This window comes from Acanthaster planci, linkage group LG08 (genome assembly GCF_054643075.1).
Source record: "Acanthaster planci isolate LZ-2023a linkage group LG08, COTS_SCS, whole genome shotgun sequence".
Classification (NCBI taxonomy): Eukaryota; Metazoa; Echinodermata; class Asteroidea; order Valvatida; family Acanthasteridae; genus Acanthaster; species Acanthaster planci.
Window position 1 is genome coordinate 6,312,946 of NC_141784.1, and position 23,361 is coordinate 6,336,306.

At 39.9% G+C, this 23,361-nt stretch overlaps 2 protein-coding genes across 2 annotated transcripts; both read right to left on the minus strand.

Annotated features, from left to right (window-relative positions):
* Positions 1–2,129: 2,129 nt before the first annotated feature.
* LOC110987754 (uncharacterized) lies at positions 2,130–10,864 on the minus strand. The gene is made up of 7 exons (XM_022250784.2): positions 10,744–10,864; positions 8,542–9,555; positions 8,257–8,392; positions 7,389–7,553; positions 7,076–7,224; positions 6,105–6,184; positions 2,130–4,310 (listed from the first exon to the last, which is right to left on the minus strand). Exons 1-7 carry the CDS (start codon positions 10,862–10,864, stop codon positions 4,080–4,082), a joined length of 1,896 nt encoding a protein of 631 aa, XP_022106476.2. The 3' UTR covers positions 2,130–4,079.
* A 3,427-nt stretch (positions 10,865–14,291) lies between these two features.
* Positions 14,292–23,195, minus strand: LOC147798334 (uncharacterized). The gene is made up of 7 exons (XM_087140275.1): positions 22,811–23,195; positions 20,328–21,341; positions 20,043–20,178; positions 19,166–19,330; positions 18,856–19,004; positions 17,884–17,963; positions 14,292–16,087 (listed from the first exon to the last, which is right to left on the minus strand). The coding sequence occupies exons 1-7, from the start codon at positions 23,067–23,069 to the stop codon at positions 15,857–15,859; spliced, it is 2,034 nt and encodes a 677-aa protein (XP_086996401.1). The 5' UTR covers positions 23,070–23,195; the 3' UTR covers positions 14,292–15,856.
* Positions 23,196–23,361: the final 166 nt, after the last annotated feature.

The window sequence follows — 23,361 nt, forward strand, 5'->3', positions numbered from 1 at the left end:
ACGATGATGACGATGATGACGATGATGACGATGATGACGATGATGGCGATGGTGACGATGGTGGCGATGATGACGATGATGACGATGATGACGATGATAACGATGATGGCGATAGTGACGATGGTGGCGATGATGACGATGATGGCGATGGTGACGATGATGACGATGATGACGATGATGGCGATGGTGACGATGGTGGCGATGATGACGATGATGACGATGATGACGATGATAACGATGATGGCGATAGTGACGATGGTGGCGATGATGACGATGATGGCGATGGTGACGATGGTGGCGATGATGACGATGATGACGATGATGATGCTGATGATGCTGATGACGATGATAACGATGATGGCGATGGTGACGATGGTGGCGATGATGACGATGATGACGATGATGGCGATGGTGACGATGGTGGCGATGATGACGATGATGACGATGATGACGATGATGATGCTGATGACGATGATAACGATGATGGCGATGGTGACGATGGTGGCGATGATGACGATGATGACGATGATGGCGATGGTGACGATGGTGGCGATGATGGCGATGATGACGATGATGACGATGATGATGCTGATGACGATGATAACGATGATGGCGATGGTGACGATGATGACGATGACGATGGTGGCGATGATGACGATGGTGGCGATGATGACGATGATGACGATGATAACGATGATGGCGATGGTGACGATGGTGGCGATGATGACGATGATGGCGATGGTGCCGATGGTGCCGATGATGACGATGATGACGATGGTGGCGATGATGACGATGGTGACGATGGTGACGATGGTGACGATGATGGGGGGTCCCTGAACGTACTTCAAAGTTAGCATGTCTATATCTGCTTGGTTTCTTTGGCTCTCACGTACCAGGTGTTACCTACATATATACGTTAAGACTTGTATATGTGACGCTAAAATAGGTTGTTACCACAGTTGGGCTCAGATTGTAATTCAAATGAGACCCAGGCAGCTATGGGTGTGTGTTATCATTGCCGTCCATTGAGTGAACAGCAAGTGCAATTGCAAGTGGTGTGGACTCTGTATGTATATCTACCCCAAATTCAGGCTGTTTGCAGAGACGTGACGAGTGGAGTCATCTCCGGCCCACAGTACACGGAGGCAGTCTACGGATTCCGTTAGCTGCTACAGCGGAAGACACTGAACTGAAACTTGAGCTGTGACACGTGCGTGTTGATATCCTTTGGAACTGGCTCTTCTTTGTTTTAGAACTCAGGACTAGCATGGATACAACTGAGAAAAATCCAGGATCCTTGGTGATGTACTTATACCGGTTTTATTACCGACCAAGCGCTCATCGTATTCATTTTATTCACCTTAATTATTGTTGTAGAATGTTTGTGTTCATAATCATAGAATTACAGGAGGCGATCAGATTAAATGAAACTGATTTTGTGGTTCAAGTAGTGTTGAATTAAAAGCGTTTAAATAAAAAATACAGATTTAGCTTTAGATTTTGCTTTAGCTTTGCTTGCCACCAAAAAAGGAATACGTTCTCGCGGCATTTACCAGTACCTAACGTTTTCACACTTTTTCTGAAGGGAATATGACAGGGATCATGTTTTCATCTGTGTTACATCCACCGACGTCACGTTTTAACATCCCACAATCACTTTACATGATTGTGTCAGTATATGAGAACGTTGAAGTTAATGAAACTGCTTCTTTATTGCGTTAATTCCATATGTTTTCAGAATGACAATTAGTTTCAGAAGAAAAGTTCAAGTTATTGTTTAAAAAACTGATGTATGTACAAACTCAGTTTCTTTATCATCTTTATTCATCGTGTGGATGTTATTGCTTTGATATCATCGCTTAGTCGTGTCTTGGCGAACGTGTGTGCACTAAGCTTTAGCCCCTCGGGCCGTTTTAGCAACTTCTAAGGAAAGCAAACACTATGCTGTTAAAGTGAATTTACCGGCCGACATTCTTTCTCGTCGACATATCAACACCATTAATGTCACATTACTGGGGCTATCCAAAACACCACAACTCAGCAGGGGAAAGTGGGGATACTGGACCACTTGAGCATATTCCTAATTTAACCATATTCAATAATCTAGGAAAAGGATAAACTACTCTTAATACATGACCTAAACACTTGTTTGTTTATTGCAAGCAGTTGAAATCAATTACATTAATAAAACGTATGAATATTAACTTGATTTATATTAAAAAATTCATGCAAAAGTGGACCACTAGCCCCACACCTGGGTCAACTGGACCACATCATAAAACCTTAACACATGCCACCAAAAGAGTACGAAATGAATGTTAAAATGAGCAAATTGATAATAAAACACTGCAAATTGGCATTAGTAATTATCTCAGAAGCACCCGAGTTCAGTATAAAAAATCTAATAGAAAATGCCCATACCTTTCCTCTAGTCATGTAACTTCTGGTTTTTTTTGGAATGTTAAGCTACGTATGGAATTGTTTTGTTTGGGCATTTTTGTTATCCTAAATCATGATTTGAAGTTCTTTTTTCAAGTTTATTTACATTATCTGAATGGGCCTCAAATTATGTTCAGCTTAATCTCTGAAAACATAAATATAGTCGTATAAACGCAACTGGTGAATTTCAAAACCTTTTAATTTAATTTGGTCTAAGAGCGTGGGCTAGTTGCCCAGGTGACCCACTTGCCCCACATTCCCCTATGATTTGTGTTGCATGGAAAACAATTCTACCAAAACGTCTAAAACAAATCTTCAATTTGTAGCAGCCTCGTATCCAAAATTTAATTACATGAAATTAATTTAAATGGGATTCATAAACGATTAAACAGGTGTAATAATAGCCCCCGTAATCTGTGAAAATTATAAATATGTTGGGTTGGATTCAGCTCCTGAATTAAAGGTTTCATACTTGTCCAAGTCCAAATTACACATCAATTTTGTACTGAGGCCTATATACTACTGATTTAGGTTGAATTTTAGGGATACAATTGTTTCACTGTTGCTGGTGCTGCTAAACTTGACCTCGGTTTCTGCAAAACTTGTTTCGGCTGTACAGTAAAAGTAATTATTCCAATTCAATTCATTTTTTTGTACCTTAATTGGATCATTTGATGCAGTACAGAAAAATTAAAGCTCACTTACGAGTTCAGTATCTCTCAGTTCATCGAACCCAACTTTGCAATTCATAGGAAACATCCATGATGCAACGACATAAAATATTTCATCTTAATAAAACTCTTTGATATCTCTCTAATTCTACCTCGGCAATCCTAATTCAATCTTAAACGTGTTACGGCTAGTAGCCTACGTTAATACCATACCTCTCAGTAACTAATGATCTCTGCTACAAGCAGTATTTATGTGTAAAGAATTCTTTCTATATTGATCAAGCAATGTTGATATTGATTTATGATCAACATTCTAATTTTTCTATTATTTCATCTCAGTGCCAGCAATATATATTTCTTTCATGTGAAAGGCACTGTAGCCTTTGTGACTTTTTGTACTATTCTACGTTGTTATTTCACTCAAACCCAATTCTAATCGAGAATTTGGTCAAACCTCCATTAAAGTTTCGTGTCAACTCACAGCTGTATTTGATGCACATGAGGCAATCTGTGACTCATTCAACTGAATATGTGGTTTGAGGTCTACAAATAAGATTACATAAGCGTATGCATAAAATCAAACATGGCTAATGTATCATACAGATTGCTAAAATCTCCCATTCTAACGACGAGCTGGAAAGCTCAGGATTGAATAACATGAATCAGTGCTGCTTAAATACCTTTCAAAGAAAAACCCTCTCAATCATTCACTCAGAAGTTTTAAAAAATGTTTTGCAACGAACATCATTAGTCAAGATTCAGGGCAATATCAGGTCAATTAGCGCTATGGGAATCAGAACATGAACTGAGCACTGCATTGTGCTGTAAATTGAAATGGGAACAAATCCACAAACACGTGATATGAAAAACTCTGCACGATTACAGGTGTTTGACAGACCAGTGTCTTCCGGTATCATTTTCTAATGAGCAGCGTTTGTTTCGTGTATATAGGAATTATAAAATTCCCCATCAAGCATCGTTATCAACGACGTTGCTCATTATCAGATCAAAAGCTGCCTTTGTTCGTACCTTCTTTGGCATTTTGAACTGGTTGTAACTGGCTGTCGAGTTCGCTATAATAAAGTCTTGTAACTTCTTGAAGGATCCTGGGCGAACGATCATCACTCGAGCTTGGCTGATGGAGCCAATTTGGCGATAGCTGTCGTAGAGCTCATGCTGCTTACGCAAGGACTTATCAAACTGCGAAAGAGATCAGGAATGAATGTAGTTTGAATAAAACGTAAAAGAAAATGGCTGTCAAAATATCATTAGTGTTTTCACACAAACCTGTAAAATCGATATTTTTTCCCTCTGAAGTTTTTCCTATCATTTCCTGGTAACTGTGAACAAACAACTGACAAAAGATTCGGTCTTTATGTAGGGGACCGTGCCTTTATAACAAGGGCGACCTCACTGTTTTAATTCTAAACATGGATATGCATATTGTGTAGTTGATCTACATTGTATCTGGGCTATTTGCACGTTTGTATGTCAAGTATTTGCTTCCCGCGCACAAGGACTGGTTGTACTTGATAGACTTCCACCAGGAAAATAAGTCCAAATATTATTTTAGATAACTGACTGAATATATCAAAATTATTGGCATGTACAATAATTACCCCTTGTATTATGTGATATTTTGGTGACGTGTTAATTGAAGCTCACGTTACTTGTACTATAACTTACTTGGTAAGTAACTCTTTTGTGTATGAATACAAACAAAACAGTATAAAATACCATCCAAGACTTTGACTGGGTTGGCCGTGGAGTTCGAGTTTTAGAGGGACGCGGAGAGCATGGGTATATTTTGATGTCAGTAGCACCCATTTCCACGTCTGTGTAGCCATAATCCATGGCGATTATGTAGTACAGTCTTCACAAAAACCCGACGCACATGTACTCACGAAGTGTGGATTTGTGCACATTTCAATTTACAGCACAATGCAATACAAAATCAAGAAGCACATGTACTCACGAAGTGAGTACATGTGCTTCTTGATTTTGTTTGTGATATTGATATGTTATGATGTTTAAGGACGTTGCCGTTCACTTTCAAGTGTCCTATGTAAGCAATGATACACATGTGTGCTATAGTGTGTAAATGTACTGTACATGTAAAGTGTGTGTATACATACAGGTTGATCATTGGAAGCTCTTATTATTTTGTTATTTCAGGCAATGGGGTTTTTTGTCACTCCAGGATCTATATTGTAAGGATGCCTGTGACAGTTGCTGGTCACCAATAAATCAAGGCTACTAAGATCCTGTCGAGTCTGTCTTCGTCTCTCAAGTTGTGCGTGTCCCGTGCAGTGCTCGTTTCGTTTCACAATGGGGCCGGGCCTCCTTGTGGCGTCCCACTACATTTATGTTTCTCTATTTTCACGAAGTGACAAAAAGTCACCTCGTTAGCAGGGTAAAAAATAGAGAAAATATACACAATGCAAATGATGTTGTACTAACATGTACATGAACACCTTGCGTGCGTATTGAAATGTAACCAATTGTGACAATTTCTTAAAGCGCGTGTTGTTTTCACGAAGCAACCGATAGGGGGGGAAGACCTCTGTGATTTTTACGTTTTCACAACGTGAAAAAAAACTTTTACTAGATTTTATGAATGAATTATTCTTCAAATTAAACAATACCTCTGTCACTAAATATGGATTAGTATTTTCCAAGTCCTACATATCATGACTTTGTAAAAATAAAATCAATCTATAACATAAACGTGATTGAAATGTGATTTGAAATGGCCGGTATTTTCGTTTATCTCGGAACGGCAAGATTCTGATGGTTTTACCACTTCGTGAAAACACCGACGATATAGAGGCCTACACTCAAAGTCTGGCTTTGGTTTCTGCAGCTAAAACTCCAGTAGCAAAAACGGCATTCACAAAAGTAACAGCAACTTCAGAAATAGCAGTTGGAACCAACCAATAGCAACAACAGCAACTCAAAATTATTGTCCTGAATGTTAACAACGCTGTGAATTACCAAGGATCTCTGATCTGCTGACAAAGGCACTTCTTTCTCTAGCTCGACGAAAAGTAGGTAGAACATGTCGTACTCTACATCTACAAGGTAGGAAAACGACAAGTCTGAGATAAAGAGTTCTGAAAACATTTAAGTTCCTCCTCCAAAGCGCAGTGTATAATGATGCAATATGCACAAACTTGAAACAAACAGTATACTTCCATAACCTTCTTCCTCTATTTTGGGCTTTAAACTTGCAATTTGTCGCAAGACAACAACCTTGTCAGAGGTTATTTTGATTAGTAGCAACGTGTTGAATCTAGTGTGAGGTATCCAATCTTAGTTATACAAAAGCTGGTTCCTGTCATCAAGTGAAATGACGCTGAGGTAATGATGCAAGATGATGTAACGTGTTGTGCAAAAAGACTCGCTCATGTCTTTGGCTAAAGGTATTTTTATACAGTGGCTTTCATAGCCTCGAAACAGGAAGCCTGAAAATTAACGATTGATATACATTTTTTCCCATATCATAGCAGTCAACAAAAGATTTGTCATACCTCTGTCTTAAAGAATTCATCCAAAGAAACAAGCTTCTAATTTCAGAAGTTCAAAAGACGACAGTCCTACTGTCTTAACGATATTCTGCGAATGCACTGTTCCGTGACCTCTTTTAATTGCGCAAAACTTAATGTGAAAGTATTGCGTTTATCCGTGAGCACAACTTCAGATATATCGTAGTGTGGTTAGCGGCTCTTCGTTACCTTATACACTGCGGAGACTCTGTTATACAAGTGCGTGCGTTGATCGAATTCCCTGGTATAACCTATTTACAAAACAGAAGCTCTTCTGTCTCGTGAGCGTGCACGTGCTATTGGCAAGATGTGATGTCTCACGGTGAGTGTGGTATGCAGATATATCACCCTGTAGTGTGATTGTTCTGGGCCAGAAAACAGACAGTATAAGAAACAGAGGAATGACAATAAAATATTTACCTTCTTGGTCCCCATATATCAGTGGACTTTCTGCGCATGTCCATTCTACGAGTGTCACTCCCGGCCAGCTTTCCAGGGTTTCCTGTATGGCAGTGCCCACAACAAGTCTGTCGACTTTCTCGCTACGTAAATTGAAAAGCTCGCCCGTTCTAAGTACACAAATACAAATAATATTTACAAAGCTCACCAAAGGTGACCTTAGTAAAAAAAAAAAAAAAAAAGGACCTTGATATACTCCAGCAATACCGATAAGCCTTGCCTGTTGTTCATAATTATCAGACCAAATGATTGCAAGAATGATTTTTATTCTCACCTGTACTTCATTTGAATCACTGGGCAGTTCTCATGGGAACCAGCAACCTCAACAACATCGCCCATGCGGTAACGATAAAACCCAGCTTTTGACGTTATGACAACCTCGTACCGCTTTCCGACCTCAATCTCGTCGAGAAGAAGGGTTTCTGGATTCTCCTCATCGCTGGATTAAAGAACAGAAGGAGTAATCAGTAATTCGAGCTCTAGTTATAATAAAGCTGTTTTGGTTCGTCACATGTTCGTACAGTTTTGGGTCACGGTCGAAGTCAACGTTAGTTGCCAAGTTTAAGAGGGGCATAGAGAACCGAAGTGTGAAGTCATTTTGAACCAAGAGGTGTAGTGCAAACAAATAGGGTGCACGCACGCATGTTGGTTCACGCTCTGATTCTTGCGCTGATGCCTTTGACACCTAGAATTGTGGGCGTGGCGTCCTGATTTCAATACTCTATTTTTAAATTGGCTTTTCGGTACTACCCCTGCTTACAGCTTTAACTGTGTTGTTTTACTTAAATCACATCCGTACGTAAACCTAATCCTTAGATTTGAGAATGAGGATGCAGATGCAATCCAAGTCACTGGAGAAAGACATCAAGCTTTACTTGAAGCTCTCTGAAAACATGTCAACTGGTAGTAAGGGTGGAGAGCAAATCTGATTTGCTTTTACTCATTTGTAAATACTTATGGGTGGAAATTTTGAGACAATTCTATATTTAAAGCTGTATTATAGTAGAATGAAGTTGTTGGTATGTTAACATGTGGAAGATCGTGTGGCTACTCTTCAATGTAGGAGACGGGGTAAACGTCAATGTCCGTTATTACGGAGGGGGGTACTCTCATGTAAGTAACTAGATTGGAAGAATCTCCACCTGAATTCTTCGGGAATGAACTCGGTCAAGACTTCGTTGGGGAGCAGCACGTACCGCTGTGGTTCACCGTCTAGCCACAGATTGTATGCCATCATACCTTCGGTGCAACCATAAGCGAAGCTAAATAGACGGGTGCCTATATTAGAGATACAAATCAAATATGAGCTAACCACATTATCATTTACTCATGTAATTCAGAACCAAATTTATTGAAATCGTGCTTCGTCCTTGAAATGAAAATTGTCAGGGCCAAACTTTTGAGACATTCTGTTGTTAATTATTTACCTTTAGTGTATTTGGCATGGAGTTTCTTCATGTAGCCCGAAATATCCACGGTCATTAGCGCTGTTAGGTGGGGCCAGATCCGGCCCAGGATGCCTTCAAAGCCTCGAGCAAACTCCGCTCTCAGCTCGTTGGCCCTCGCTGGGTTGGGCTTCAATGCAGCATTCAGGGACCGTCGAATGTTTTCGTCCAGGTTCAAGCTAGGATTGATCTTGCCTACAGACAAATCCTCCAGCACCATGTCTTGTTTCTCTTCCAGCATTTTGAGCGCGCGGTAGACTTGCGACGCGAATGGCGCGAAAAATAAATCGATATTTTTGTCAGTGAGACCGAAAAGGAGGTGGACATATGTGGCTTCGAAGTCTGTTGAAATCTGGAAGGCGCTCGTGGGTGAATTCTGGAAGACACTTAACAGGATTCTTGACGATAATTTGTCTGGAATAAAAGATGCTGGAGCAATGGGTAGTCCTGTGTTTGAAAACCTCGGTGTAGGCCTGCAGTACAGCCCAACGACTCTCTTCACAGGACTCGACTTCACTACAAGCGTAAAGATTGCAAGCCCTAACATAGCTACACTGTTAGAAAATACGTACGGGATAAGCTTTCCCTTGCCCGTTGTGCCCGAGGAGATGCCAAACCTGTGGATGTCAGTCGCCACACAGGCGTTCTTCTCTCCGTCCGCCAGTCTCTGGAAGTAATCCTGGTAGTGATCATACTTGGTGAGTGGATGTTTGTCTCGGAAATCTTGCAGTGATTGAATGCCTCTCAAGTATCGTTTGCCGTACTCAGTATTCGCATCACGGGAGATCAACTTTTGGAGGAATGTTTCTTGTGCTTTGCGCGGCTCTTTCCACACCTTAGTCATCTTAGAGAAGATGTATGGAGCGGCAAAGGACGCTCCCTGGAGAAAAACATACTGAAGCAACAGTGTTTTCAAGGTGTGGTTCTCGGAACAGCGGAGGGTAGAGATATGGAATGCGATGACTGTAGAGACAATGCCCAAAGCCACAAAGATACCTGAAAAACAAAATTGATAAATACCATCTTTGAGAGAAATGCTGAAGTCTATTAAGACATAATGGTGTTTACCTGAAGCTCTCAAACAGCGTAATTTAACTATGCATTTGAAACAATATCAAACATTGCAAACGTTTCATAGAATGGTTCTTTCTACCTCACATAATCTATTTTTTAAACGCAAACACCGATTTGCCGCGGAAATTGAATGTCCACTGAAACACAAACTGCATAATAGGAGATTTTGTGTGTACATTTCACCTTTATTAAGATTTTCCATACTATTTTTTTGAGGAGTTAAACAGCTCTTTCAATTTCAGGCAAACAGACATTCTCATAAGTGAGGTCAAGTAACCTCCGGAAATCAGTTCTCATAATCTAAATAATTTTGTCCATTTTGAGCTTGAGTATTACCCCCCAAATAGTCCCTTTTTTTAAATATGTATTTATATATTCAAGCAACTTTTAAAACAACCAAAATGTTGTGTCTAACAGGCTGTTTCCCATTTTTTTGAGAAAATGTTGCTGTGGGATTCATTTCATCTGCGGGATAACCTTGCCCAACTGAAAATAGTTTATCGCTAAGAATTTCACCCCGAGTGTTATGGTTTGTTGCAACTGCTTACTGAACTATCAGCATTCTCACTTTCAAGGCCTCGTCTAATCAAAAGTGCCTTTTTCTCTAAAGCAAAAAGCGCAGGTGGACGGAAAATGCAATGGATGCGCGGCTGCTGGTGTGAAGTACTTGAAGTTTTTTCGGCTGCAATCGAGCTCCCTGCTGACATGCTGACTCATCCAAACGCTTGGGAAGGGAATTTTTCTTGATCAAGCCTTTGATCATGTTACTGCATCATTGTTGGTGCTCTTCCAAGCAATGGTTGTTATAATGGTACAATAGCCTTTCACTTCATTTGCTATCCTGAGACATGTTCGGTACTGTGACCCCTCTGGGTTGATCTTGATAAGAATGAATTGATCTTCAAAGAATGAATAAACTGTTACAAGCTGGACAGAAAAAAATGTCACGTTAACCCTCACCCCCTCCCCATTTTGAGACCTCGGCACGCTAACTATGCAAAGTGTAGATCTCAATCATTTCAAAACAAAGCCATGGGGTGACTCACACGTCCATACTCAATACTTGTTTGGTGGTGTGTACAATATAGTGTTGTCTGACGTCCTACGTACCTGCTGCACCACGGCATGGCCATGTTGCTTCCTTCAGAAAGTGGGTGTTGATAATATACGCGGTGCCATACACGGACAACAAAGCCCACAGCGAACAACGATGAGCCCATGTCACTGCCATTTTGCAGGAACTTTCTATGCAATTAGTGTGAGTAGATATCTGTATAATGGCACAAAGCTTGCCATTTATGAGTACAAGAGTCCGGGGGACTCCAGACTCCAGACTTTACATTTTGATAACTCTGTCACCTGATCCTAGATTCATTCTAGTCCAATTGTTAGCAGAATTAGATGTTATTGATAATAATGTTTATAATGATGCAGTTGATATTTGGAGAACTGCGTTCGACCTGAAACGAGTCATGTCATAAACATGACTTGCATTTCCAGCTATGATGACACTCTTTCGGTTTGGATGACCCCCCAAAATAAATAGAATTTACAAAATGAACTTATTTTACTGCATATTTGTACTATGTTTCCCCCTTTGCGAATTACATTCCAAAATCAGCTGTATACAGGACTGGATTACACTGTAATAATTGTAAACTACGTACTTCAGTTTGTAAATGCACAAAGTCAGAGCTATTAATTACATATGAAAGTCTAGAAAATCAACAATCAAACTGGGGCAACGAGCATCTAGGACCACCGTAATGGGGGGGGGGTTGAAAACGTTTTCCCTGACTTCCACTTTACCCAGGCCCGATCAAATACTTGAAAATACCATGGTTTCCTGGTACCAGGCGCGTACTATTACGAGCGATAAAGTTGTTTTATCTCGGTTGTATATTAAATGGCTTGTATTTTATCAATCCTTAGTTGTCCCCATGGATTAGTAATTTCTTATCTAACAGATGACTGGGAGCAAAAATCATGCCGGGTCTCTGGGTTCTCACAGGGCTGGGTATTATCCCCACCGCTTTTCGCATTATGTGCAAGTGATAACAGAATTAATAGCGATACCTCCTGTATTTTTAAGCATGCATATATACCCCATCAACGGGGTTAATTTCAAATACTTATGAAAATGAATACAGGAATGGCGTAAATCGATTTGTCAAATGGTGTCAACACAGTCAATCCATGATTAGTGTTTTAAGATAAAATTTCAAAAGTAAAATGTCACCACTGAGGATTAACAAATGCAGATGTTAAAATTTGCAGGGAGACAAATAACTGAGACTGACTTTATATTGACAAGAAATGGAAGTAGAATAAAAAGTGTAGTTAACTCTGTGGTGAGGGTAATCAATAGCCGTTTGTTTTTGTAAACTGGAGTCCCTCAATCTTGAGAGAGACATAACGCTTGCAACTGTAACAATGTGATTATCAAAGTGTATTTCAACTGGTGATTCTATCGATCAGAGACTACTTTCTGTTCCATTTTGTTTTGAGTCAAACAATGAGTTAACTTCAACGAACGACCGCATAGTAAAGTCATCGTTATCCGTGTGAACAAAGCTGTATTACTCAATAGAAAGCTCTGTTAAGACTTATGTACGTGACGCTAAAATCAGTTGTTACAACAGTCGGGTTCAGATGGTGATGATGATGGTGGTGATGGTGGTGATGGTGGTGGTGATGGTGGTGACGGTGGTGATGGTGGTGGTGATGGTGCTGATGGTGGTGATGGTGGTAATGGTGGTGATGGTGGTGGTGATGGTGGGGATGGTGGTGATGGTGGTGGTGATTGTGGTGGTGGTGTAATGGTGGTGATGGTGGTGATGATGATGATAATACATGCGGTGGTCTTCGGAGTCAGAACGCTTGACTATCGCTGACGTCTCATATTCCCCCTCTTAGCCAGTGAGTGGGGGGGGGGGTGGTCCCTGAACGTACTTCGTCTATATCTGCTTGGTTTCTTTGGCTCTCACGTACCAGGTTCTACCTACATATATACGTTAAGACTTGTATATGTGACGCTAAAATAGGTTGTTACCACAGTTGGGCTCAGATTGTAATTCAGATGAGACCCAGGCATCTATGATGGGTTTGTCATCATTGCCATCTATTGGGTGAACAGCAAGTGCAATTGCAAGTGGTGTGGACTCTGCATGTATATCTACCCCGAATTCAGGCTGTTTGCAAAGACGTGACGAGTGGAGTCATCCTCGGCCCACAGTACACGGAGGCAGCCTACGGATCCCGTTAGCTACCACAGCAGAAGACACTGAACTGAAACTTGAGCTGTGACACGTGCGTGTTGATATCGTTTTGGAACTGGCTTTTCCTTGTTTTAGAACTAAGGACTAGCATGGAAAGAACTGAGAAAAATCCAGGATCTGTGGTGATGTACTTATACCGGTTTTATTACGGATCGAGCGCTCATCGTATTCATTTTATTCACCTTAATTATTGTAGTTGTAGAATGTTTGTGTTCATAATCATAGAATAACAGGAGGTGATCACATTTAATGAAACTGATTTTGTATAAAACAAAAGAAGGAAGGATCTGTGGGGCTGGCAGTTTTGTGAGTGTGGGTTACATTTTCCCAAACAAAAAATACATAGCGGTAATTTTGGTTATGCCAGCTTTAGATTTGCTTGCCACCAAAAAAGGAATACGTTCTAACGGCATTTACCAGTACCTAACGTTTTCACACTTTTTCTGAAGGGAATATGACAGGGATCATGTTTTCATCGGTGTTACATCCACCGACCGCACGTTTTTACATTCAACAATCACTTTATATGATTGTGTCAGTATATGAGAACGTTGAAGTTAATGAAACTGCTTCTTTATTGCGTTAATTCCATATGTTTTCAGAATGACAATTAGTTTCAGAAGAAAAGTTCAAGTTATTGTTTAAAAAAACTGATGTATGTACAAACTCAGTTTCTTTATCATCTTTATTCATCGTGTGGATGTTATTGCTTTGATATCATCGCTAAGTCGTGTCTTGACGAACGTGTGTGCACTAAGCTTTAGCCCCTCGGGCCGTTTTAGCAACTTCTAAGGAAAGCAAACACTATGCTGTTAAAGTGAATTTACCGGCCGACATTCTTTCTCGTCGACATATCAACACCATTAATGTCACATTACTGGGGCTATCCAAAACACCACAACAAACTCAGCAGGGGAAAGTGGGGATACTGGACCACTTGAGCATATTCCTAATTTAACCATATTCAATAATCCAGGAAAAGGATAAACTACTCTTAATACATGACCGAAACACTTGTTTTTTATTGCAAGTAGTTGAAATCAATTACATTAATAAAACGTATGAATATTAACTTGATTTATATTAAAAAATTCATGCAAAAGTGGACCACTAGCCCCACACCTGGGTCAACTGGACCACATCATAAAACCTTAACACATGCCACCAAAAGAGTACGAAATGAATGTTAAAATGAGCAAATTGATAATAAAACACTGCAAATTGGCATTAGTAATTATCTCAGAAGCACCCGAGTTCAGTATAAAAAATCTAATAGAAAATGCCCATACCTTTCCTCTAGTCATGTAACTTCTGGTTTTTTTTGGAATGTTAAGCTACGTATGGAATTGTTTTGTTTGGGCATTTTTGTTATCCTAAATCATGATTTGAAGTTCTTTTTTCAAGTTTATTTACATTATCTGAATGGGCCTCAAATTATGTTCAGCTTAATCTCTGAAAACATAAATATAGTCGTATAAACGCAACTGGTGAATTTCAAAACCTTTTAATTTAATTTGGTCTAAGAGCGTGGGCTAGTTGCCCAGGTGACCCACTTGCCCCACATTCCCCTATGATTTGTGTTGCATGGAAAACAATTCTACCAAAACGTCTAAAACAAATCTTCAATTCGTAGCAGCCTCGTATCCAAAATTTAATTACATGAAATTAATTTAAATGGGATCCATAAACGATTAAACAGGTGTAATAATAGCCCCCGTAATCTGTGAAAATTATAAATATGTTGGGTTGGATTCAGCTCCTGAAATAAAGGTTTCATACTTGTCCAAGTCCAAATTACACATCAATTTTGTACTGAGGCCTATATACTACTGATTTGGGTTGAATTTTAGGGATACAGTTGTTTCACTGTTGCTGGTGCTGCTAAACTTGACCTCGGTTTCTGCAAAACTTGTTTCGGCTGTACAGTAAAAGTAATTATTCCAATTCAATTCATTTTTTATGTACCTTAATTGGATCATTTGATGCAGTACAGAAAAATTAAACCTCACTTACGAGTTCAGTATCTCTCAGTTCATCGAACCCAAATTTGCGATCCATAGGAAACATCCATGATGCAACGACATAAAATATTTCATCTTAATAAAACTCTTTGATATCTCTCTAATTCTACCTCGGCAATCCTAATTCAATCTTAAACGTGTTGCGGCTAGTATCCTACGTTTATACCATACCTCTCAGTAACTAATGATCTCTGCTACCAGCAGTATTTATGTGTAAAGAATTCTTTCTTTATTGATCAAGCAATGTTGATATTAATTTATGATCAACATTCTAATTTTTCTATTATTTCATCTCAGTGCCAGCAATATATATTTCTTTCATGTGAAAGGCACTGTAGCCTTTGTGACTTTTTGTACTATTCTACGTTATGTCACTCAAACCGAATTCTAATCGAGAATTTGGTCAAACCTCCATTAAAGTTTAGTGTCAACTCACAGCTGTATTTGATGCACATGAGGCAATCTGTGACTCATTCAACTGAATATGTGGTTTGAGGTCTACAAATAAGACTACATAAGCGTATGCATAAAATCAAACATGGCTAATGTATCATACAGATTGCTAAAATCTCCCATTCTAACGACGAGCTGGAAAGCTCATGATTGAATAACATGAATCAGTGCTGCTTAAATACCTTTCAAAGAAAAACCCTCTCAATCATTCACTCAGAAGTTTTAAAAAATGTTTTGCAACGAACATCATTAGTCAAGATTCAGGGCAATATCAGGTCAATTAGCGCTATGGGAATCAGAACATGAACTGAGCACTGCATTGTGCTGTAAATTGAAATGTGCACAAATCCACAAACACGTGATATTAAAAACTCTGCACGATTACAGGTGTTTGACAGACCAGTGTCTTCCGGTATCATTTTCTAATGAGCAGCGTTTGTTTCGTGTATATAGGAATTATAAAATTCCCCATCAAGCATCGTTATCAACGACGTTGCTCATTATCAGATCAAAAGCTGCCTTTGTTCGTACCTTCTTTGGCATTTTGAACTGGTTGTAACTGGCTGTCGAGTTCGCTATAATAAAGTCTTGTAACTTCTTGAAGGATCCTGGGCGAACGATCATCACTCGAGCTTGGCTGATGGAGCCAATTTGGCGATAGCTGTCATAGAGCTCATGCTGCTTACGCAAGGACTTATCAAACTGCGAAAGAGATCAGGAATGAATGTAGTTTGAATAAAACGTAAAAGAAAATGGCTGTCAAAATATCATTAGTGTTTTCACACAAACCTGTAAAATCGATATTTTTTCCCTCTGAAGTTTTTCCTATCATTTCCTGGTAACTGTGAACAAACAACTGACAAAAGATTCGGTCTTTATGTAGGGGACCGTGCCTTTATAACAAGGGCGACCTCACTGTTTTAATTCTAAACATGGATATGCATATTGTGTAGTTGATCTACATTGTATCTGGGCTATTTGCACGTTTGTATGTCAAGTATTTGCTTCCCGCGCACAAGGACTGGTTGTACTTGATAGACTTCCACCAGGAAAATAAGTCCAAATATTATTTTAGATAACTGACTAAATATATCAAAATTATTGGCATGTACAATAATTACCCCTTGTATTATGTGATATTTTGGTGACGTGTTAATTGAAGCTCACGTTACTTGTACTATAACTTACTTGGTAAGTAACTCTTTTGTGTATGAATACAAACAAAACAGTATAAAATACCATCCAAGACTTTGACTGGGTTGGCCGTGGAGTTCGAGTTTTAGAGGGACGCGGAGAGCATGGGTATATTTTGATATCAGTAGCACCCATTTCCACGTCTGTGTAGCCATAATCCATGGCGATTATGTAGTACAGTCTTCACAAAAACCCGACGCACATGTACTCACGAAGTGTGGATTTGTGCACATTTCAATTTACAGCACAATGCAATACAAAATCAAGAAGCACATGTACTCACGAAGTGAGTACATGTGCTTCTTGATTTTGTTTGTGATATTGATATGTTATGATGTTTAAGGACGTTGCCGTTCACTTTCAAGTGTCCTATGTAAGCAATGATACACATGTGTGCTACAGTGTGTGAATGTACTGTACATGTAAAGTGTGTGTATACATACAGGTTGGTCATTGGAAGCTCTTATTATTTTGTTATTTCAGGCAATGGGGTTTTTTGTCACTCCAGGATCTATATTGTAAGGATGCCTGTGACAGTTGCTGGTCACCAATAAATCAAGGCTACTAAGATCCTGTCGAGTCTGTCTTCGTCTCTCAAGTTGTGCGTGTCCCGTGCAGTGCTCGTTTCGTTTCACAATGGGGCCGGGCCTCCTTGTGGCGTCCCACTACATTTATGTTTCTCTATTTTCACGAAGTGACAAAAAGTCACCTCGTTAGCAGGGTAAAAAATAGAGAAAATATACACAATGCAAATGATGTTGTACTAACATGTACATGAACACCTTGCGTGCGTATTGAAATGTAACCAATTGTGACAATTTCTTAAAGCGCGTGTTGTTTTCACGAAGCAACCGATAGGGGGGGGGAAGACCTCTGTGATTTTTACGTTTTCACAACGTGAAAAAAAACTTTTACTAGTTTTTATGAATGAATTATTCTTCAAATTAAACAATACCTCTGTCACTAAATATGGATTAGTATTTTCCAAGTCCTACATATCATGACTTTGTAAAAATAAAATCAATCTATAACATAAACGTGATTGAAATGTGATTTGAAATGGCCGGTATTTTCGTTTATCTCGGAACGGCAAGATTCTGATGGTTTTACCACTTCGTGAAAACACCGACGATATAGAGGCCTACACTCAAAGTCTGGCTTTGGTTTCTGCAGCTAAAACTCCAGTAGCAAAAACGGCATTCACAAAAGTAACAGCAACTTCAGAAATAGCAGTTGGAACCAACCAATAGCAACAACAGCAACTCAAAATTATTGTCCTGAATGTTAACAACGCTGTGAATTACCAAGGATCTCTGATCTGCTGACAAAGGCACTTCTTTCTCTAGCTCGACGAAAAGTAGGTAGAACATGTCGTACTCTACATCTACAAGGTAGGAAAACGACAAGTCTGAGATAAAGAGTTCTGAAAACATTTAAGTTCCTCCTCCAAAGCGCAGTGTATAATGATGCAATATGCACAAACTTGAAACAAACAGTATACTTCCATAACCTTCTTCCTCTATTTTGGGCTTTAAACTTGCAATTTGTCACAAGACAACAACCTTGTCAGAGGTTGTTTTGATTAGTAGCAACGTGTTGAATCTAGTGTGAGGTATCCAATCTTAGTTATACAAAAGCTGGTTCCTGTCATCAAGTGAAATGACGCTGAGGTAATGATGCAAGATGATGTAACGTGTTGTGCAAAAAGACTTGCTCATGTCTTTGGCTAAAGGTATTTTTATACAGTGGCTTTCATAGCCTCGAAACAGGAAGCCTGAAAATTAACGATTGATATACATTTTTTTCCCATATCATAGCAGTCAACAAAAGATTTGTCATACCTCTGTCTTAAAGAATTCATCCAAAGAAACAAGCTTCTAATTTCAGAAGTTCAAAAGACGACAGTCCTACTGTCTTAACGATATTCTGCGAATGCACTGTTCCGTGACCTCTTTTAATTGCGCAAAACTTAATGTGAAAGTATTGCGTTTATCCGTGAGCACAAGTTCAGATATATCATAGTGTGGTTAGCGGCTCTTCATTACCTTATACACTGCGGAGACTCTGTTATACAAGTGCGTGCGTTGATCGAATTCCCTGGTATAACCTATTTACAAAACAGAAGCTCTTCTGTCTCGTGAGCGTGCACGTGCTATTGGCAAGATGTGATGTCTCACGGTGAGTGTGATATGCAGATATATCACCCTGTAGTGTGATTGTTCTGGGCCAGAAAACAGACAGTATAAGAAACAGAGGAATGACAATAAAATATTTACCTTCTTGGTCCCCATATATCAGTGGACTTTCTGCGCATGTCCATTCTACGAGTGTCACTCCCGGCCAGCTGTCCAAGGTTTCCTGTATGGCAGTGCCCACAACAAGTCTGTCGACTTTCTCGCTACGTAAATTGAAAAGCTCGCCCGTTCTAAGTACACAAATACAAATAATATTTACAAAGCTCACCAAAGGTGACCTTAGTAAAAAAAAAAAAAAAGACCTTGATATACTCCAGCAATACCGATAAGCCTTGCCTGTTGTTCATAATTATCAGACCAAATGATTGCAAGAATGATTTTTAATTCTCACCTGTACTTCATTTGAATCACTGGGCAGTTCTCATGGGAACCAGCAACCTCAACAACATCGCCCATGCGGTAACGATAAAACCCAGCTTTTGACGTTATGACAACCTCATACCGCTTTCCGAGCTCAATCTCGTCGAGAAGAAGGGTTTCTGGATTCTCCTCATCGCTGGATTAAACAACAGGAGTAATCAGTAATTCGAGCTCTAGTTGTAATGAAGCTGTTTTGGTTCGTCACATGTTCGTACAGTTTTGGGTCACGGTCGAAGTCAACGTTAGTTGCCAAGTTTAAGAGGGGCATAGAGAACCGAAGTGTGAAGTCATTTTGAACCAAGAGGTGTAGTGCAAACAATTAGGGTGCACGCACGCATGTTGGTTCACGCTCTGATTCTTGCGCTGATGCCTTTGACACCTAGAATTGTGGGCGTGGCGTCCTGATTTCAATACTCTATTTTTAAATTGGCTTTTCGGTATTACCCCTGCTTACAGCTTTAACTATGTTGTTTTATTTAAATTACATCCGTACGTAAACCTAATCCTTAGATTTGAGAATGAGGATGCAGATGCAATCCAAGTCACTGGAGAAAGACATCAAGCTTTACTTGAAGCTCTCTGAAAACATGTCAACTGGTAGTAAGGGTGGAGAGCAAATCTGATTTGCTTTTACTCATTTGTAAATACTTATGGGTGGAAATTTTGAGACAATTCTATATTTAAAGCTGTATTCTAGTAGAATGAAGTTGTCGGTATGTTAATATGTGGGAGATCGTGTGGCTACTCTTCAATGTAGGAGACGGGGTAAACGTCAATGTCCGTTATTACGGAGGGGGGGTACTCTCATGATCGGGATGTTTAAGTAACTAGATTGGAAGAATCTCCACCTGAATTCTTCGGGAATGAACTCGGTCAAGACTTCGTTGGGAAGCAGCACGTACCGCTGTGGTTCACCGTCTAGCCACAGATTGTATGCCATCATACCTTCGGTGCAACCATAAGCGAAGCTAAATAGACGGGTGCCTATATTAGAGATACAAATCAAATATGAGCTAACCACATTATCATTTACTCGTGTAATTCAGAACCAAATTTATTGAAATCGTGCTTCGTCCTTGAAATGAAAATTGTCAGGGCCAAACTTTTGAGACATTTTGTTGTTAATTTTTTACCTTTAGTGTATTTGGCGTTGAGTTTCTTCATGTAGCCCGAAATATCCACGGTCATTAGCGCTGTTAGGTGGGGCCAGATCCGGCCTAGGATGCCTTCAAAGCCTCGAGCAAACTCCGCTCTCAGCTCGTTGGCCCTCGCTGGGTTGGGCTTCAATGCTGCATTCAGGGACCGTCGAATCTCCTCATCAAGGTTCAAGCTAGGATTGATCCTGCCTACAGACAAATCCTCCAGCACCATGTCTTGTTTCTCTTCCAACATTTTGAGCGCGCGGTAGACTTGCGACGCGAATGGCGCGAAAAATAAATCGATATTTTTGTCAGTGAGACCGAAAAGGAGGTGGACATATGTGGCTTCGAAGTCTGTTGAAATCTGGAAGGTGCTCGTGGGTGAATTCTGGAAGACACTTAACAGGATTCTTGACGATAATTTGTCTGGAATAAAAGTTGCTGGAGCAATGGGTAGTCCTGTGTTTGAAAACCTCGGTGTAGGCCTGCAGTACAGCCCAACGACTCTCTTCACAGGACTCGACTTCACTACAAGCGTAAAGATTGCAAGCCCTAACATAGCTACACTGTTAGAAAATACGTACGGGATAAGCTTTCCCTTGCCCGTTGTGCCCGAGGAGATGCCAAACCTGTGGATGTCAGTCGCCACACAGGCGTTCTTCTCTCCGTCCGCCAGTCTCTGGAAGTAATCCTGGTAGTGATCATACTTGGTGAGTGGATGTTTGTCTCGGAAATCTTGCAGTGATTGAATGCCTCTCAAGTATCGTTTGCCGTACTCAGTATTCGCATCACGGGAGATCAACTTTTGGAGGAATGTTTCTTGTGCTTTGCGCGGCTCTTTCCACACCTTAGTCATCTTAGAGAAGATGTATGGAGCGGCAAAGGACGCTCCCTGGAGAAAAACATACTGAAGCAACAGTGTTTTCAAGGTGTGGTTCTCGGAACAGCGGAGGGTAGAGATATGGAATGCGATGACTGTAGAGACAATGCCCAAAGCCACAAAGATACCTGAAAAACAAAATTGATAAATACCATCTTTGAGAGAAATGCTGAAGTCTATTAAGACATAATGGTGTTTACCTGAAGCTCTCAAACAGCGTAATTTAACTATGCATTTGAAATGATATCAAGCATTGCAAACGTTTCGATAGAATGGTTCATTCTGCCTCACATGATCTATTTGTTAAACAGGAAAACCGATTTGCCGCGGAAATTGAATGTCCAGTGGAACACAAACTGCATGATAGGAGATTTTGTGTGTACATTTCACCTTTATTAGGATTTTCCATACTATTGTTCTTGAGGAGTTACACAGCTCCTTTGATTTCAGGCTAACACAAATTCTCCTAAGTAAATGCAAGCAGCCTCCGTAAATCAGTTCTCATGATCGAAATCATTTTGTCCATTTATAAACGGTTAGAGCTTGTGTAATAACCTCAAATAGTCCAGTTTTGTATATAACCAACATTTATTTGTGTGTCTAATTTGCTGTCTCCCTGTAACAATGTTGAGACTTTGTGAACAGGTTTTGAGAAAAGTGTAGTGGTCAATGAGTCAAACACCAGATGTTCACCAAGGCCAGTTGACCCATTGATAAAACTTGGTTAGTTACTTGAAGTGTGGGGGCGGAGGCCAGTGTACCCACAATTTTCCTTTTTTTTCATTGAATAATATTTCTTTGAAATGAAGGGATGATACTTTATTAAGAAATTGATATAAGTCATGGGTTTACAACATTTGGTTTTATTCTGATTGGTCAATGGAATTAGTCATCAATTTAGATCAGGTTGATGTAACCTTACTGCATAATTTACTTGTGACTTATATTCAGCAACTGTGTTAAATAGTAGATTTGTAGAGTATAAAAATCCTGAAAGTATGTTGAGAAATCGAGTTGGAACTTTGCGAGCAGCGAGCTCAAGTCTGATGTGACCAGTTTCGATGCTTTGAGCCTGTGAGGTGTGAGGTGTTGAGAAAATACTTCATTTGTGAAGTCTTTTGCTGCGCGGGTGAAATACTTGTTAGCAAACAGGAGGATTTTCCTCACCAACTTCCCGTTTGACTGTAAGGAGCTTTGCATGAGGCGAAGTTTTGAGAATAAAAGAAACTCGTATTCCTAACCAACCTCTGTTTGTCAACAAAGACTTCTTTTAAATCTGAATTGTCCGTGCAGTTGGGCCAGGACGATTGCTTCGAGTTCGGTTACCGAGACTCAAAATTCAGCGCTACTAAAACCATCTCGCGTCATTTTTAAGGAGTCGAGGTTGTTACAGTAACATACATGTACGTTACACATAACGTGTCACGTCAACGCGTTCTTGCAACGTCCCCACCTTTCACCCACAATGCACCGCGATAAACACTGCATTACGTCATTATGTTGAAGATCTATACAAAGTCATGAGGTGACTCACACTTCCATACTCAATACTTGGTTGGCGGTGTGTACAATATAGTGTTGTCTGATGTCTACGTACCTGCTGCACCACGGCATGGCCATGTTGCTTCCTTCAGAAAGTAGGCGTTGAAAACATGGGCGGTGCCACACACAGACAACAAAGCCCACAGCGAACAACGATGAGCCCATGTCACTGCCATTTTGCAGGAACTTTCTATGTAATTAGTGTGAGTAGATATCTGTATAATGGCACAAAGCTTGCCCTTTATGAGTACAAGAGTCCGGGGGACTCCAGACTTTACATTTTGATAACCTGTGTCAGCTGATCCTAGATTCATTCTAGTCCAATTGTAAGCCACATTTTGTCAGCCGAATTAGATGTTATTGATAATAATGTTTATAATGATGCAGTTGATATTTGAAGAACTGCTTTCGACCTGGAACGAGTCATGTCATACATATGACTTGCAGTTAGTCTTTCCACAGCTATGATGACACTCTTTCGGTTTAAATTACCCCCAAAATAAATACATTTTACAAAATGAAATTATTTTACCGCATATTTGTATGTATGTAGGGGATTCCCTTTTTCGAAGTACATTCCAGTCTTAGCTGTATACAGGACTGGAT

Bases quoted from the DNA above. Each gene is read 5' to 3' on its own strand.
- LOC110987754 (XM_022250784.2), bottom strand. From the start codon at position 10,864: ATGGCAGTGACATGGGCTCATCGTTGTTCGCTGTGGGCTTTGTTGTCC. The intron at 9,556-10,743 runs GTACGTAGGACG...TTTGTTTTTCAG, and splicing joins GCCATGCCGTGGTGCAGCAG to GTATCTTTGTGGCTTTGGGC. The intron at 8,393-8,541 runs GTAAATAATTAA...TCTCTAATATAG, and splicing joins CCATGCCAAATACACTAAAG to GCACCCGTCTATTTAGCTTC.
- LOC147798334 (XM_087140275.1), bottom strand. From the start codon at position 23,069: ATGAATCTAGGATCAGCTGACACAGGTTATCAAAATGTAAAGTCTGGA. The intron at 21,342-22,810 runs GTACGTAGACAT...TTTGTTTTTCAG, and splicing joins GCCATGCCGTGGTGCAGCAG to GTATCTTTGTGGCTTTGGGC. The intron at 20,179-20,327 runs GTAAAAAATTAA...TCTCTAATATAG, and splicing joins CAACGCCAAATACACTAAAG to GCACCCGTCTATTTAGCTTC.